The sequence below is a fragment of the Hippopotamus amphibius genome, chromosome 4 (assembly GCF_030028045.1).
Source record: "Hippopotamus amphibius kiboko isolate mHipAmp2 chromosome 4, mHipAmp2.hap2, whole genome shotgun sequence".
Lineage (NCBI taxonomy): Eukaryota > Metazoa > Chordata > Mammalia > Artiodactyla > Hippopotamidae > Hippopotamus > Hippopotamus amphibius.
The window spans coordinates 88,214,865-88,233,819 of record NC_080189.1 but is presented as its reverse complement, the minus strand read 5'-3'; the positions used below and the strand labels follow the sequence as shown (position 1 = coordinate 88,233,819).

Below are 18,955 nucleotides of genomic sequence, written 5' to 3'. Positions count from 1 at the left end.
AAATGACACATTAGACCATCTTGACTTAATCGATATTTATAGGACATTCCATCCAGAAACTACACACTACACTTTCTTCTCAAGTGCACATGGAATATATTCCAGGACAAATCATATCTTGGGTCACAAATCAAACCTCAGCAAATTCAAGAAAATTGAAATCGTATCAAGCATCTTCTCTGACCACAATGCCATGAGACTAGATATCAGTTACAGGAAAAAAACTGTAAAAAATACAAACACATGGAGGCTAAACAATACACTATTAAACAACCAAGAAATCATTAAAGAAATCAAAGAGGAAATCAAAAAATATCTAGAAACAAATGACAATGAAAACACAACCACCCAAAACCTATGGGACGCAGCAAAAGCAGTTCTAAGAGGGAAGTTTATAGCAATACAGTCCTACCTCAAGAAACAAGAAAAATATTGAATAAACAACCTAACCTTACACCTAAAACAATTAGAGAAAGAAGAACAAAGAAACCCCAAAGTGAGCAGAAAGAAAGAAATCATAAAAATCAGATCAGAAATAAATGAAAAAGAAAGGAAGGAAACAATAGGAAAGATCAATGAAACTAAAAGCTGGCTCTTTGAGAAGATAAACAAAATTGATAAACCATTAGCCAGACTCATCAGGAAAAAAAGGGAGAAGAAGCAAGTCAACAGAATTAGAGATGAAAAGGGAGAAGTAACAACTGATACCACAGAAATACAAAACATCATGAGAGACTACTACAAGCAACTATATGCCAATCAATTGGATAACCTTGAGGAAATGCATAAATTCTTAGAAAAATACAATCTTCCAAGACTGAACCAGGAAGAAATAGAAAATATGAACAGAACAATCACAAGTACAGAAATTGGGGCAGTGATTCAAAATCTCCCAACAAACAAAAGCCCAGGGCAAGATGGATTCACGGGCGAATTCTATCAAACATTTAGAGAAGAGCTAACACCTATCCTTCTCAAACTCTTCCAAAATATAGCAGAAGGAGGAACACTCCCAAACTCATTCTACGAGGCCATCATCACCCTGATACCAAAACCAGGCAAAGATGTCACAAAAAAAGAAAATTACAGACCAATATCACTGATGAATATAGATGCAAAAATTCTCAACAAAATACTAGCTAACAGAATCCAACAGCACATTAAAAAGATCATACACCATAATCAAGTGGGGTTTATCCCTGGGTTGCAAGGATTCTTCAAGATATGCAAATCAATCGATGTGATACATCATATCAACAAATTGAAGGATAAAAACCATATGATCATCTCAATAGATGCAGAAAAAGCTTTTGACAAAATCCAGTATCCATTTATGATCAAAATTCTCCAGAAAATGGGCATAGAAGGAAGTTACCTCAACATAATAAAAGCCATATATGAGAAACCAAAAGCCAACATCATTCTAAATGGGGAAAAACTGAAAGAATTCCCTCTAAGAACAGGAACAAGACAAGGGTGCCCACTCTCACCATTATTATTCAACATAGTTTTGGAAGTTTTAGCCACAGCAATCAGAGAAAATGAAATAAAAGGAATCCAAATTGGAAAAGAAGAAGTAAAATTGTCACTCTTTGCAGATGACATGATATTATATATAGAAAACCCTAAAGACGCTACCAGAAACCTGCTAGCACTAATCAATGAATTGAGTAAAGTAGCAGGATACAAAATTAATGCACAGAAATCTCTTGCATTCCTATACACTAACAAAGAAAGAGCAGAAAAAGAAATTAAGGAAACACTCCCATTTACCACTGCAACAAAAAGAATAAAATACCTAGGAATAAACCTGCCTAAGGAGGCAAAACACCTGTATGCAGAAAATTATAAGACACTGATGAAAGAAATCAAAGACAATACAAACAGATGGAGAGACATACCATGTTCTTGGATTGGAAGAATCAACATTGTGAAAATGACTGTACAACCCAAAGCAATTTACAGATTCAACGTAATCCCTATCAAATTACCAATGGCATTTTTCACAGAACTAGAGCAAGAAATCTTACGATTTGTATGGAAAAACAAAAGACCCTGAATAGCCAAAGCAATGTTGAGAAGGAAAAATGGAGTTAGTGGAATTAGGTTTCCTGACTTCAAACTATAGTACAAGGTCACAGTGATCAAGACAGTATGGTACTGGCACAAAAATAGAAAGGAAGATCAATGGAACAAAATAGAGAACTCAGAGGTAAGCCCAAGCACATATGGGCACCTTATCTTTGACAAAGGAGGCATGAATATACAATGGAAAAAAGACAGCCTCTTCAATAAGTAGTGCTCCAGTCCATTCGAGGTATGGGAGGGGGCGGGGGGTGAAGGGGAAACTGAGAAGAAGCGGGAGAGTAGTACAGACATATATATACTACCAACTGTAAAATAGTCAGTGGGAAGTTGTTGTATAACAAAGGGAGTCCAACTCGAGGATGGAAGATGCCTTAGAGGACTGGGGCAGGGAGGGTGGGGGGGAATCGAGGTGGGGGCGTCAAGGAAGGGAGGGAATATGGGGATATGTGTATAAAAACAGTTGATTGAACCTGGTGTACCCCCCAAAAAAAAAAAAAAAAAAAATAAGTAGTGCTGGGAAAACTGGACAGCAACATGTAAAAGAATGAAATTAGAACACTTCCTAACACCATACACAAAAAGAAACTCCAAATGGATTATAGACTTACATGTAAGGCCAGACACTATAAAACTCCTAGAGGAAAACATAGGCAGAACACTCTATGACATACATCAAAGCAAGATCCTTTTTGACCCACCTCCTAGAATCATGGAAAAAAAATCAAAAATAAACAAATGGGACCGAATGACACTTAAAAGCTTTTGCACAGCACAAGAAACCATAAACAAGACAAGAAGGCAGCCCTCAGAATGGGAGAAAATACTTGCCAACGAAGCAACGGACAAAGGATTAATCTCCAAAGTATACAAGCAGCTCATGCAGCTTAACACCAAAAAAGCAAATAACCCAATCCACAAATGGGCGGAAGACCTAAACAGACATTTCTCCAAGGAAGACATACAGATGGCCAACAAACACATGGAAAGATGCTCAACATCACTCATCATCAGAGAAATGCAAGTCAAAGCCACAATGAGGTATCACCTCACACTGGTCAGAATGGCCATCATCACAAAATCTAGAAACAATTAATGTTGGAGAGGGTGTGGAGAAAAGGGAACTCTCCTGCACTGTTGGTGGGAATGTAAGTTGGTACAGCCACTATGGAAAACAGTTTGGAGGTTCCTTAAAAAACTAAAAATAGAACTACCATATGATCCAGTAATTCCACTGCTGGGCATATACCCAGAGAAAACCATAATCCAAAAAGAAACATGTACCATAATGTTCATTGCAGCACTATGTACAATAGCCAGGACATGGAAGCAACCTAAATGCCCATCAGCAGATGAATGGATGAAGAAGATGTGGCACATATATACAATGGAATATTACTCAGCCATAAAAAGGAATGAAATAGAACTATGTGTAATGAGGTGGATAGACCTAGAGCGTGTCATACAGAGTGAAGTAAGCCAGAAAGAGAAAAAAATGAGTATGCTAACTCATATATATGGAATGTAAAAAAAAAAAAAAAATGGTACTGAAGAACCCAGTGACAGGGCAAGAATAAGGATGCAGATGCAGAGAATGGACTGGGGGACACGAGGTTGGGGGGGGACGCGAAGGGGAAGCTGGGACTAAGTAAGAGAGTAGCATACACGTATATACACTACCAAGTGTAAAATAGATAGCTCGTGGGAAGTTGCTGTATAACAAAGGGAGATCAACTCGATGATGGGTGATGCCTTAGAGGGCCAGGACAGGGAGAGCAGGAGGGAGTCGCGGGAGGGAGGGGATATGGGGATATATATAAATACAGCTGATTCACCTTGGTTTACCGCAGAAGGTGGTACAAGAGTGTAAAGCAATTATATTCTAATAAAGAGCTTAAAAAAAATAAATAAGGATAGATGAAAATAACTTTAATGTTGTATTTAACCCAATATACTCATATTTTAACATGTAATTATACAAAATTATTAATGATATAGTTTACATTCTTTTTTCATAAAATGTCTTCAAACTGTGGGGTGTATTTTACACTTACAGCACAACTGAATTCAGACTAGTCACAGTTCAGGTGATTAATAGCTGTGCGTGACTAGTGGCTACCATACTGGACAGCTCAACTCTAGCGAATTACAGGGCTTGGAAACTGATCGCTCTATGGTTATGCTGAAAATTGGAGATGACCAGACGACTATGATTACACATATCAGAATTTCAGGGAAAGGAGATCAGCACTGACAATTTAAGATATAGTTGAAATCACAGCAGTGCATATTATTGAGGGCCAAGGGGAGAGGGGAGGATATGCTAAGTGAGAAGAGTAGAGGTCCAAGAATGGATTCCTGGGGAACAATCATATCGTTAGTCTGGTTTCTGGAAAGCTCCAACTATCACCGGGACCCTTCAGTGTGTATCAGTCCGAGGCTATCTCGGCATACTTTTCCATGGTTATTGGCAGTGGGTTCATTTCTGTTCATGCTCCTAACAATCCTAATATTTCTGTGCTGCCCATCAAGGTGACTTTTCTAACAATGAACGCACAACACGACCTTCCTAATATTTTTTCTACCTTTAAAGCTAAGCATTGTGCAACCACTTCTGTGAATGCCATCATCATAAAAGAAAAAGATAAATCACAGATTCATGATGAACATGACTTTGATGGAGACCAAGTAGGACAAGGGGCAAGTAACTAGGGGTCATGGCCTCTCAGAAGGAAACAGGGATCCATGCCAGAAAAACAAGGCAAGTTTTAAAAACTTACAGATGTAAATAAGCATCCAAATTTCAAGAAAAGGAATTCTTGGTGCATTCCAGAATCTAAAGCAATGCCTAACTGTTCCGAGTGCCTGAGTTCTTCACTCCTGTCTTTCTCAGAATGCCCCTGTGTCTAACAATTTAACTTGGTTGAGTAGGGTTAGGTACCTAACCCCAAGGGCGCTCTCTGTGAAGAATGCTGGTAGTCTAAAATCCTACGCTTCTCTTATGAGTTCCCAAAAATAAGGTTCAATTTGCTGGAAAATGAGCAGTTCAATTTTCTTTAGGCTCAGAGAGAAAAAAAGTGCTATGTATTTCTAACATTTAAACTGTGGTCTCCCAACTGAATTTTCTCAAGAAAATGAGGGGCTCTGTAAAGTTAGGTAACATACTCTTCAGAGGTTGACAGGAAGAGGAAGTTTTAAATAACCCCAGTTAAATAGATGTTTGTTTTCCAATTTAAAAAGTAATGTCACCTCCCAGGCTAAGAATTAGAAATGAATTGGTTCTCTGCTTAAGAGTAAAAGTAATACTGAATATTTCTCTAATCTAAGAAAGCTTTCCCCCTTTTCCTTTTTCTCAGTACGAAAAACAGAACATAAGAATCTGACAAATACCATGGCACATCATACGAATTGCCCACCTCAAAATATACTCTGCCATGAACATTATGATTAAAAGACATTTTAAGGGAAATGCTTACTACCCTCAAAGACTATGCAAAGCCTGAATTTATTGAGCTCTCTCTGAACCTATTTATCACATGCTTAGGTACCACATGAATCTTATCTATTACTAGAGTTCACAGATCATTGGTCGTTCGAGTTAGAGGGCATCTGAAGTATCACCGAGTCTCATCATCCCCTCATTTTACAAATGATAGAACAGGACTAGAGGCCAGGTTCCCTGACTCCTTGTCCAATATTCTTCCCACTCCACTCTAATGCAGCCAGGAAGAGAAAAGAACTCCAGTTCTACAAAAACCACGCGCATTTCAAAAACGCTTGTCATCATTTTTACTGTCAGAGTTTATCTGGAAGAGCTACAATGTCTTTTCTTAAAAGTTCTTTTCATTTATAGGATGAGGGATGTTGCTTTGTTAATGGAAATGTACAAAAATAAGAGAAATGTCATGGACTTCACAGAAAACGTTCAGAATGAATTCACTGGACTAAAGTACATAATCAAATTCAATATTCCTTTGGTTATATACATCCTTACATAATTCATCCCTATTTTATATACACATTATCGCATTATCATTTTTTCACTAACAAAAACATAAAGAAATCAGTAAAGATGAAGGCAGGTACTTGTTGACCAACACTTCTAGGATCAAACTGTAAACATAAAAGAAAAAGAAACTTTGAACCAAGATTTGTTTTTCACTCTAACAAGCTCCTTGGCAGTTGAAACCTGTTATTTTGGTGTCAATTCTCTGTCTTTGTTTTTTATTATTTAGGTGGCTTTTCTTTAGGAATTATATGCGATGAGCATGTGTGCTATAGAGAGCACACTTCTGAAGGTATAATTATGTTCTTAATCCTGACGTTAAAATTATTAGGCCGGAAAACATGCCAAAGCCCCTGTTCAGGAGGCACAGAGGAAGCTGGAGTGAAATGTCCCTGGAGTCCCCTGCGGTCCCCATGTCCTGCAGTGACTCACACAGGACTTTCAGGACACAGGAAAGAGGAGGAGGATTAATGGGAAAACTGGGCTCTTTCGCCCAACCGGAGATTTATGAATGGCTAGTGGTGACATCATCCTGATAACAATAAATAAATAACTGAAATACTATTATCTCAAGAGCAGTCTAATTACATGGCTCATTCCTCTTTTTAGATCAGAGTGAAATCACTCAGTCTTTAGACAGTCACTCTGCTGAAACAAGTTAATCACCTGGAAACTCAGTGACAATCAGTTATCATCAAATTCTCATTTGAGATACACGCAGTTTGTCCCCAAGACCGAGGACATCGTATTATCTATCTATAATTTACTGCCTCTGAAGGAGTCAGTTTCTGGTGTTCTATGAGTCAGAACTGTCTATTCACCAGCATTTCTGAACAGAGATATTAAAATAATTTCAATATTTGATCTGATTATAAAAAGTACTTTAAAAATGGAAAGAGAAAAGAGGAATCTCTTATAATTTCCTGACCCAAAGATAACAAGTCTGTTTCCCCAGGTACAGCTCACACTGCATGTGCTGACAATCTGATGTGTGAGCTTGCAAGGCAAGGCCAGATCAGGGACTGGTGAATCCACCAAAGTACACAGGACCCTGCCAGCCATTCGGGGGCTGGGCAGTCAGCTGACTTCTTTTGGAGACATCGGAGCTCCTTGTACTTTCCATCCAAATCTCAACAAGCCATCAACTATACTCCTATAAAAATTTAAAGACACCTCAACAGGCAGATACTCAACTTTTTACCATATTTTATAGCAAAGAGACAATGTTTTATAGTAAAAAGGCATGACTATTTACTTGTGAAAGATTAAGCTTAAAAAAAAAAACCTTCATAAAATCCTCTTCTCTTTGTAAATGTGGAATATTTTTAGAAAAACAGCAAGGAAAGTTCACTCTATAAGACTGAGAATAATATCACCTTCAACGATGTCATGCCTTTTTTCTAAGGAGTTAACACATGCTCTAAATGTGAAAATGACAAACTCCATTTATAGCTCATTCTTTCTCATTACTTCTCACTGAGGAAGGTAAGAGAACTCTTCTTATTTCACCAGGGAGTTTAAAAATTTGATCTTGCCTTTGTTAACAGGTATAATGACAAATACTATTTGGATTAAAAATAACCCTTCTAATACACTACTACTGCATGCAATATTCTGACCTCCTACTATGGGGAATTCTACATGCTGCTTGAGGAACTATTTTCTCACTTGTTTCAAATGTACTTGACATTTAATTCCATTGAGTGAGTTCTTATTTCTATCATATAAAACAGGGATTAAAGAAGGAAATAATAAGCCTCCAGATTCACACCTTATTTTATTAGCAGGACACCTCCTGGTTAACCTTTCTATTGTAGATGAAGTTTTCCCCAGAGCAATTACATCATGGTAAGAGGAAGGAGGGGGAGGAAGCAAGAGATGAAGGTTAGAGGAGAGTTTTTATAATAAGAGAAAAAAGTTATTAACAGAAGAGTGAGAGAGAGTAGAGAAAGGTGAAGTCAAGAGGGAAAAGATGAGAGAACAAATAGAAGAAGATGCACATAAGATCAGAATATTGGACCACTAAATCCTAAAAATCAAATTGTAATTCCACAACCCCAAAATACAATGATATATTAGAAGTTCTGGCAAAGGTATGGCATCGGATAAAATATTTATTTTGCCGGACTCTTCTCAGCTATTCACGATCTCCCTTAGCCACTTGCTCTTGAAAACCTGTAAGGTGTATGTTCCATGTTCCACAGGTGAGCCTATTAGGTGACATGTCTTCCAAGTGATCATCATTACCAAAGACTCCCCTGGAAATCCTTCAGCAGTGATGTGGAGCCTTTGATGCCTGTGGTTGGTGCTCCCCTTCACCCAACACTGCCTTCCAAGGCTTACGGCCCACGATCCAGCTGGACATTGAGCAAAGTGGATGCACTTTCATCCAGTTTTTTCCCAGTGACACTGTTCATCACACATTGATATTTTGTTCTGATTACCTGGAAACTCCATTTACACTGTGGTTCTCACACTTGGCTACTAAATGGAGTTCCCTCTGCTGTTGTTCTCAGTGGGGGCTCCAAGATACTAAGGAACTTTGAAGTAGTTTTATTGTTCACTTGACTTCTTTTCTCTTATGGGCTAACTTACTAGTCGCTGAATAAATAAAGCTCCAGCCAGAATAACTCATCCCTCATACTAAAATTTCAGTTTCTTAGAATCTGTTCATATAATTATTTTTCTCAAAGCAGACAAACTTTAATAAGCCAAATCACCAGTCTTTTTGCTCCATTTCTGAATAATTTCTCCAATAAATTAGTATTTCCAAGAGCATATCAGATGCAGCGGAGTCTATGATCTCAATTTCTCTAGTCCTGTGGTATGATCTTTTACATATAAAAATGGAAATGTTCTAGTCTTTTCTTGATTCCAGCAACCCTATGCAACGCCAGCCACACCTTTAGCTGCCTTGGCTGTAAATTGTGGGGTTTTCTGTATGATAAGCCAATTGACAGAGGTCTTCATGTGCCGCAGAATCTGAGACAACTTCATTTGTGTCTTTCTTCTTGATGTCTCATATCCCTGTCGGCATCACAATTTACTCATCTAAGATGCTTCTTCTGACAAGTGACTCTTGTTCTTCCCTGATCTCTGCTGAATAGAACATCTCTGCTATTATTATTGTGCTGCAGGGGAAACATCTGTGGTCTTTTAGTTGCTATTTATCATCATGTTTTCTAAGAGTCCCACATTTCCCACTAGAACATCAGAGCCCAATGATATTACAGCTCTGGATGTCTTCTGTGATCTCTGGAAAACAAGCATTAAAGGGATAATCTGTTAAGCAAAACAAAGACTCCTCCTTGACTTTGTAATTGCTTAGAGGGTAAAGACACTGCTTAAGAAAAGTTATATTGTTTTTAAAAATTCATTCACTTTTTTAGTTCCTTTAACTCTCTCCCTCTCTCTGAACTCTTTTTAACCCAAGTTATCAACCAGAAATATCTCCCATTTCCTAACTTTTCTTGTTTTTTTAAATTACTGGTGAAATTTTTTATTGAAGTAAATTTGCACAAAGTGAAATACATGGATCTCAAGTTTCGACAAAGGTACACATCTAAGTAACCCATGCTTTCTCAAAATAACATATAATGTATTAATCACCCCACAAGTTCTTCATGCCCCTACCCAGTCAATTACCCATGCCTGACAAATCACTAATCTAATTTCTAGCACTTTAGATAATTTTGTCTGTTCTAGATTTCATACAAGTGGAATCACACAGTAAGAACTATTTGGGTCTGGCTTCTTTCATTCAACATAATATTTTTGAAATCCAACTGTGTTGTTTCAACTATCAATAATTCATTCCTTTTTATTGCTGAGTAGTAGGCCACTGTATGGATGTATCACTGTTTATCCATTCTCCTATTTATGGGTACCCAGGATGTTCCCAGTTTTTGGCTATTAGGTGTATTTCTTTTTAATTAAAAAAACCAAGATTTCTCTCCATTCACATGGGATACTGGCACTGTGTATATCACACTAAAATAGTTAATTCATAAAAAGAAACTATAAAAATGTAGTTGAGACACAAGTAGTAGATGCTTAAGCGAAATGTTGAGATAGCGCATATTTGTAGGTCCTTACTTTCCTCCTGAATTTAATTACATGAGGTTTTTCTTCCCATCTTTTTTCCTCTCTTTTGGTTGGAGGGTCGTTTCTATACGAACAACATCTCCTTGTCCCCCTCCCTCATCAGGAGTGTAAACACACCGAACACACTTGATAATGGAGAATCGTTGTTGTGCCATCCACACTCTCCCTCACCCCCTTGGGTTCAATGGCACATATGACCTGAATAAGCTACTCCTGTGATTCAGAGGTCTACATGCATGTGGCCCAGCATCAGGGCAAAGTTAAGTGGAAAAGCCTCACTCTCATCAAGCCTGAGGAGCCACTAGATTCCCATGAAGGGATTTTGCTGTTCTCTTCACTTATAACTTTACTTCTTATCCTTCATTCAGACAAAGCAATCAGATGTGGCTGAGAGAATGAGAGATAAAAGGCCACTTCTCTGGCAGAGCCCCAGAGAGATCTGGGGGGCAAAGAGCAGAAGGACTCGACACTCTGCATCTCAGGGAGGCGGAAGGACCACAGAGGCATGCCAGTACTGCAGGGCATCACAAAGACGCCCACAGCCCAGGCCCAGGAGCAGCCGAAATTTTCATGCCCTCAAGCAGGGCTCAAAACAGACCAGTTGCTATGAAGGAGTGGTTAGGACAGATGCAAAGGCTACCTATGTGGCCCAGTCACCAAAAACTAGATAAGACAGGGAAGACTCAGTGGGCATCTGTAACAACAGAGGACTGGGGGACCACAGGTGTGTCCCCAACCTACCCTTTGCTTTTAAACTAATAAGCTCTCTGAAACTCAGCTACAACAGCAGAAAAATGGGAGAGCGCAACTGGCACAACAGTGTAAAGCTATTATACTCCAATTATGATCAAAAGAAAAAAAAATGGGATAGGGCAAGCCAGAGTTGACTGAAATTAAGTTTTCACCACAGGCAGAAGCAGGACAATGAAAAGAAACTAAGTTGGGTTATAACAGAATAAAGAAAGTTTTATTTCTCTGATACCCAACCTTGTGGACAGAATTCATAATTGTGACACTTGTGTAAGCCTAAACAATTTCTGGAAGGACTGGCAGAAACTGGTAACTGCTGATGCCTCTAAAGGGAGGGAATATAGATCTAATATGGGTAGAGGTTTATTCTTATTATTTTTAATATTATTGAACTTTTCACCAAGTACATTTATTAATTTTAAAATCAAATCTAATATTTAAACTAAGCAGAGAGACAGTATATTCAACATTGAGTTGACGTAAAAATGTTTCTTGGTTCTATTCCAACCACTGTCATATACTAGGAATAATAACTTGGTTGTTATGTTCATTCATAATAACAGTAATACTTTATGTTCCTTGTTTTTTGTGTACAGTCATTTGTACAGGCTATAAGAAATCTGGATAACAAGAATTATATGAAATGGAGTGGGAAAAAAGTTGATTTCATTAGATGAAGTCAGTGGAAGTAAATAAGCTGTGAGTGATTAACTTTTTTTTTTTTTTTGAATGATTAACTTTTAAACTGATCTCTCTCCCCATCATTGTACAGACAGGACTTTAGTTTCTTAATTGATCCTTTTGCTTGTCCTTAAAAATTACAAGTTAAATAATGCATATGATGCTTTTCAAACTCCATGGATGAAACATGCTCATAAAAGTAGTGCATTTTTCTCTTGCGGCAAATCGAGTGATGTATTGAGTTGTGAATTTGGCCCAACGCGGCACACTGGGCCCCTTGCTTCTTTCTGCCTGGTGGTGTGCGGCAGTGGCACAGAGTTATGAGTTGTCAGCAAGGATTCTCCTTTCCAGTTGCCACAAAGCTGCTCAGTGGTTTCTAATTCCATGGCGTAAAGAAAATCAAAGATGATATCACAAGGGACAAGACTCATGTGGCAATACATATACCAAGAAAACAAGAGATTTCAGGAGAGTGAAAACTCCTGTGAGATTCCAAAACAAGGTAGAGCTTTGTTACTTTATTGGAAATATTTCACTGGAATATTTGATTGTATTGGTTTCTAACTTAGGGAGCTTATGTCTATTTTAAGGGAGCTTAAAGCATCTAATACCCTCATTTTCCCCTTCTCTATGATTCTGCTATATTTTCATTAATATATTCCATATATTATATAATAAAGACATATTTAATTTGAAGTCTGTTTTTCCTCCAGATGCAATGAGAGAAGACCTGGGGACTCATTTATATAAGTTGGCTGAAGAGTATTTTAATAATGATTTGGGTCATATCTGGGCTTAGAGGAGACAAGTAGACCAATGTGCAAATACAACACAGGAGGAAGAAAGAAAGGGAAGAAGGGAGGGAGGAAGACAGAAAGGTGGGGAAGGAGAGAGAGAGAATAAGAGAGGCGGGGAGGGAAATGATTTGTCCTGAGCAGTGACAATACACCAGGCAATGTGCCAGACCTTTTCAGGCTCATCAAACTTTAAAACAATGCTGTTAGGACAGTATTCAGCTCACTTTTACTAACAAGGAAACGGAGCTCAGAGAGGTAAAGCAAGCTTTTTGCTTTTCTCAGATACCCAGCTGGCAAGTGGCTAGCTCAAGAGTCAAACCAGACCAGCCTGATCTCAGAACCTCCGCCACCTTTGTTCAACAAAGCCATCTCTCAAATGATGAGCGCTTCATAGCGTTTTTTGTTTGTTTTTAAATCTTAAAAAGGTTAGATGAAGGAGACTGTGGGCAATAAGGGATAAAGTAAAATTACTCTGAAGCATACTTGATAGAACACAGAAGTACGTGGCTTTTTAAAGTTAATAAAAGGTTTTTTAAAACAGTAAAACCACAGCTTAAGTAAAAGGGACACAAAATCCATAACTTCGGTCAAGAAAGCATCTATCAGATCAGTCGTGAAAATGGGTGAAGCAAAATCAATCATGTTTTATTGATTTTAAAAAACAACAAAATTTGGACCACATAAAAGTCACATTTTGTATTTCTCAAGAAAACTCACCGAAGAAAATGAATTAGCTTGACAGAAATGAACTTGCCTTCAAAGGAACAAATCATCTGATAACATCTATGTTAGTGGGATATAAAGAAGCCAAATGTCAGAAGTAGAGAATTTTTCCTGGGTAGAAGTGGTGCTTAGAAAGTTTTTTTTGTTTTTGGATTTTTCTTAATAAAGATTTTCAATTTATTTTAAGAAATTTATATTTAGAATATGTCCAGAGGGAAGTAAAATTTTGTTGATAAATTATTTCTTAAAATGGCATATCAATTATGAGACCTTATGTCTCTGTCTAGTCTGTTTTTTTGATATATTTACACTCTCTAGATCTACATTTCTTTCTAGAAAAGACATAAAAAGTTCCTCTGTCTATATTTAAGCACAGCACTCTCTAAATCTATATGTCATCTTCAACTCTCAGGTCAAGGACCACTTTCTCCAGGAAACTCTCACCAGAGTCATCCCTCCTTTTCCATAACTGCAATATGTTATCTGTAACCCTCTATTACACTTAAGGATTTCTTTCCTGGATTATAAGCTTTTTAAAAATATGTTTTTAGTATCTCCTCTACTGAACTATAACCCACTTGAGAAAAGGAATTCCTTTTTAATGCACTATATAAATAATTATTGCTTGATATTTGTTAAACAGTGAAAATAAGAAAAAACAAATGAATATCATATGCTGACATTTGAGGATGAAATGGCTATTCTCTTTCTAGTCTTAAGTATTGCTTGGATTTTGGTTGCAACTTGATTACATTAGAGCTTCTTATTTATCTTGAACTCCTAATACGTTTAGTACCATAGAAAATACACATTCAGATATTCTCTCAAATTATGCAGATTGACTGTAGTTCTGGGTAGGTAGACTCATTTCTCCGAAGTCAGCAAAAATACAACAAACTGCCAACAAATTCATGCATCCATTTATGTTGTCAACAAGTTTCTAATGTACGCGTTTTTGGTTTATTATTTCTTTGCCCTCCAAAATCCCATTCTCTCCTTGGAAGAAAAGACTGGAATATAATAGAGGTAACCCCATAACATAGAAGTTACTTGGAAGTATGACTCAAACCATCTGCCACTTTCAAATAAACCATTTCCCTTCTTTCATTTGGCATAAATGCAATTGTTAGACATAGTAAAGCATAATGGTTTCTATGGAAAGAACTTTTACAACTGAAAAAAACAACTGACCACACCCATGGCTTTGAGGGGCACCTAGATTCAGTTCTTAAAGAAGTCAAGAAATAGACATTCTGCAGGTGACAATAAGTCCACTTTCCTAGTTGAACAATTCTCACTGATACCTTAGAGCTCAAGAAGAGCTTAATTTTATGAAACTACTCCAAGGGAGCGGTCAGCATCACTTTTTTTTTCTTTTTTGCTTTATACAGACCAGAGTGAGGCATATTCCTATAACTTACCATATGTTTGGATTCAATTCCTTTTGGTGGTAAGAGTCAAAGTCATCTCGTAGGATAATACTGTCGCTATGAATTTCAGCTAAAGGAAGAACAAAAATTTAGAAAAGAATTATACTAAATAATAGATTTAGGTACACAAAAAAGTCAATATGCCACATTTATAAAGAATAACAGTATTTTAAACTAAAACTGAATTTTAAATGAGCAGCAGATTATATTTGCTTTGCCCCTAAACTACGAAATGAAAGGGTAACTCTGCTGTTTAGAAGTCTGGAAACCAGAGGCCCCAAATAGGACCCTACCAAGGTGTCACCAGGCTGCAGAGGTGGGAAGACCAAGGTCAGCACCACCCTACAAGGAGAGGTCGCACAAGACTTGTCCTTCATAGCTCGACATGCCCAGAAAAAGGTCAGTGTCCAACTCACTTTAGAGCATCAAAGGGGACAGGATATCGTGGCCATTTATTGTCAGCTAACATTGCTGGTATTTACGAACCCATTTCCTGTTTTCTTTCCTACTCTCTCTCTCGCCCTGGCTTTCTTTCTCTCATTCCCTATATTCACTCATTTTTTATTTAATGTGTTCCAAATTATTAATATTTTTCCACGAAGCTCAGAGCTTCATAGGAGAAATTATCTACATGAATAAGTAAAACTCACAAATAAAGTCATGTTAGAAGTCAGGAAGAGGGCCAGGGAACCATCTATAGTCTTAAATATATTATGGTTACACTTGAGATTGTATTAAATACTTATTTTTTAAGCTATAGAAGAACTCAGGTCATGCCAAGAGCAAAGAATGTTTTTATAAACTGTAGGGTATGTGATATTTCCACTGAATAGAGGGTGGACAAGTAAAAACAATTTCATGGCCAACTACGATATAAGCAGGCTCATTAATAAGGTTGTATGAAGAATAATTAATTCTACTCAAGTTGTAAAAAATGAATTTAGTGCTCAAAAACCTTCTCATCCGATTCCCATGGTTTGCTTGGGAAATTTGTTTCAGCTAATATAAATTCTCTGGATCTGTATAATTTTGTTTGGACTAGTTTACACATGCTTTTTGGAAAAATTAAAATCATATGATCTGATGAATAAAACATAACCAAATTTTTTTATTTTTTTCAAAAGTGATATTTGACCCTTTTTTGGGGCTCACTTGAATATAATTCGTTGAACTCACTGGGTAATTAAAATCACCTCCAAATATAGGAAACACACTTCCAAATTCTCTTTGGTGACATTGCCACCTGCAGCCATCTCGCCCTCTTTATACCAGGTATGCCAGCAGGTAAGCACATAATGAAGTCCAGGAAACCAGTGAATCAGCATGTATTGAGAGAAATGGCTATTCAGACTGGAAGCCTTAGGCATGACAACAGGGAGAATATGGATTTACACTGGAGAGAACACTGTGATGTCTTCTGTGTGTGGGAGTGATTTAATGATTCCTCTGAGCGATTAGATGCAGTGCCTGAAATGCCTACAGGGTACCACTCTCTCAAATACCCAACCTGGCTGAGACTTGGCTGGGCCACTGCAGGTCACCAGGCTGCCTCAGCTGCCAGAAGGCATGCTTCTAAGTGCTTGCGCTCGTCTGCCAAAGAAGAGGTGCCCCAAGCTGTAGCAGTACATAAAAGTAGAGCTTCTCAAGGCAGATTTTCCAAAGAGAAAAATAAATTAATTGGATTTATAGGTTGAAAGAGAAAGCCCAAGAGACAAATACTGACCCATCTGCAAGTTCCACAGCGAGAGACATCTGAAAAGGCTGGAGCCAGCTAGGATGATTTCTTTTCATTTTTATTAAATAGTGTGTGTAGGAAATTGCTTTTAAAATAAGTCTTCACTGTCACCTATGAGAAATTTAACTCTTAAAGATCATCTGCTTTCTAGAGATTTTGTTTTTTACAAAGGCATGGGTAAGCCTCTATGGTTATTTGTTCATGTATTTCTTTCCAAACATTATTAAATCATTGACTCTACATTTTACAAATATGAATTCATTTAATCCTCATAACAACCACAGAAGGTAGGTACTATTATGACCTCCATTTTATAAATGAGGAAACTGAGGCACAGAGAAGTTAAATAACCTGCCCAATATCACGTTGCTAGCAAGTAGCGAACGTGAGATAAATCCAGTTGGTTTGGCTCCAGAATCTGTGCTATCAACCACTATACAGCCCTGCCTCAAGAACTGCGGCCCACTAAGTACATGGCAGGATGAAAAGATCGTGAGAAAAATGAGAGATAGCAACTTCACACATTGCCATTAAACAAAGCATTTAGTTATTTAAACAACCTCATTTCAATTTTTGAAGAAATGGCCAAATTATTTCTCTTTTTACAATCCAGTATTACTTGGAGCAGATATCTCAGATGTGAAATGATCTCAGTTCCTCCACACTCACTGCTGATGATGGGTAGGGACTCTGGGGAAAAGTCAGCATTAGAACACTGCGTCAAAAGATCACACGCAACAGGGTTCCAAGGATAAATGTACTAACAGGTTCAGAAGTCCTTCCATTAGCCCCAGCTGGGCAGCATGATTGCCTCATAAGGTGAGATCCCAGGTTCAAGCGTAATCTGGACCTGAGTTTGACTGTGAATCAGAGAGGGCAGAGAGTTTCCTCACCTCTGTATCACCTGCTTACATGGCAGAGGAGTGAAACAAGCAGATCTACTAACTAAGGTCAGTGACATTGGGGTCTCAAACACTTACCTAGATGTGGGTGCATAGTGGCCTCTGTTGGAGCTGGACCGAGAGAAAAAGGGAAAGATGATTGATTAGCAACAAAAGCAAAATCCATTAATAACAATCACTAATACAGTTACAAAACTTAGTCATACTAAACAAATTAAATGGCTAGATAGAACCTTTTTAGAGTAAGAAGAAACTGCCAATTAATATCCTAAAATAAGATGGCCAACTCACTATTTAATTGTTATATTTAAAAGTCAAAGTGGAAAGTAGAACCCCTTATATACAGCACAGTTATATATTATAGAAGTTTAGTCAGGTATCCCTTGAAACACACAGTACCAATGTGATATAAGCACCCAAGACATGCCATGGGCTGTTGTGGATGTGGGGTATAGAGACAAAAAACACCATCCTTGCCCTCAAAGGGCTTACAATCTGGTGGAGATAATTACAATATAGTGTAATAAATGCTGAGACAGTGTTCAGAGGTGCTGGGGTGAAAAGGTGGACCAGGGGGACAAGGGAGGGATACTAATTCCAGGCTGCCCGGGAGAAGAGGGTTGTCAGGAGAGGCTGCTGAGGTTTTAAAGACTGGCAGGAGGAAGACAGGTGGGGGTGAGGGAGGGGAGAGGTACTTCCTTCTGGAGTGAACGTGAAATGGCATTGAGAGATGAGAGAGAATGGCCTTTTGGAAGAACCACGATTTCAGCATGACTGGAAGAAAGTTTAAGAGGAGGGGGTGGAAAAGTGAAGTTGGTAAGATTGGGAGGTCAAGATCATGGAACTGAAAGTTAAGGAATTTGGATGTTACCACGGAAGCATGATGATCTCCTGAACATTTTTCAGCAAAGGAGTGCATGTTCAAATATGCGTCTTAAAAAAGGGCACTCTGGTAAGAGTTAGGAGATAAGGGACACTGGCCAGTTAATATTTTGATTATGTTTTTTTTCGAAGGACTTCCAAATCTATGAAGAAATATTGCCTAATCACTATCTAAAAATTAGAACTCATGACAGATATTTTAAAATCTTTTACATTCATCAAAGAAGAACTGGATATTAAAAAAATTAGTTGGTATCATGATGGTTAGTGCTTCAGCTATGTTAGATGAAAAATCCAGATTTAAGAGCATTTTAAAATTAGAGACTGATGTTTGTCTTATTGCTGCATACTAGTATATTATATACATTGAAAATACTTGTGCTCAGTTTTATGAAATAGATTCTATGGCAAGCGCCACACCAGTTGTTAGTATATACATGTAAAATGCTCTGAATCATTGCTAGTTTATAGAACTCAAAAAAAAAAAAAAAGCCAGAAGAAAAATTTAATGATTTTGTGTTTTATGCCCATGGTTATTGCTTAAGTAGTAGAAGAGTTGTACAAAGATTCACTGAACTGTTAACTCTAAGGTTTTTTTTGAAACAAAAGGAATAATTGCCAACTATCCAATAACTGATGACAAAAACAAGGCACACGGATACACATTCCCTCACTAATATCACACTGTATACGAGTGAACAGAACTTCAAGCTTCAAGGAAAGCAAGAGTTTACTTGCAAAGTAGGTGGAAAAGTTAAGAGAATTCATGTTGAAACTGAAACCCCTACCATACAAAGAAATAACTATTTTACATATTTTCCTAATATGATCAATATGCAGATTTTCTAAATTGTCCACAA

The 18,955-nt window shown here is 37.6% G+C and overlaps 1 protein-coding gene across 2 annotated transcripts in view; it reads right to left on the bottom strand.

Moving 5' to 3' along the window:
- RELN (reelin) overlaps positions 1-18,955 on the bottom strand; it is a 494,116-nt gene that overhangs the window by 243,170 nt on the left and 231,991 nt on the right. For both annotated transcript variants that reach the window (XM_057732969.1, XM_057732970.1), the window contains exons 5-6: positions 17,292-17,324; positions 14,568-14,646 (exon numbers count right to left, since the gene is read on the bottom strand). In XM_057732969.1, the coding sequence (XP_057588952.1) occupies positions 14,568-14,646; positions 17,292-17,324 (112 nt within the window). The remainder of the gene's footprint in view (positions 1-14,567; positions 14,647-17,291; positions 17,325-18,955) is intronic.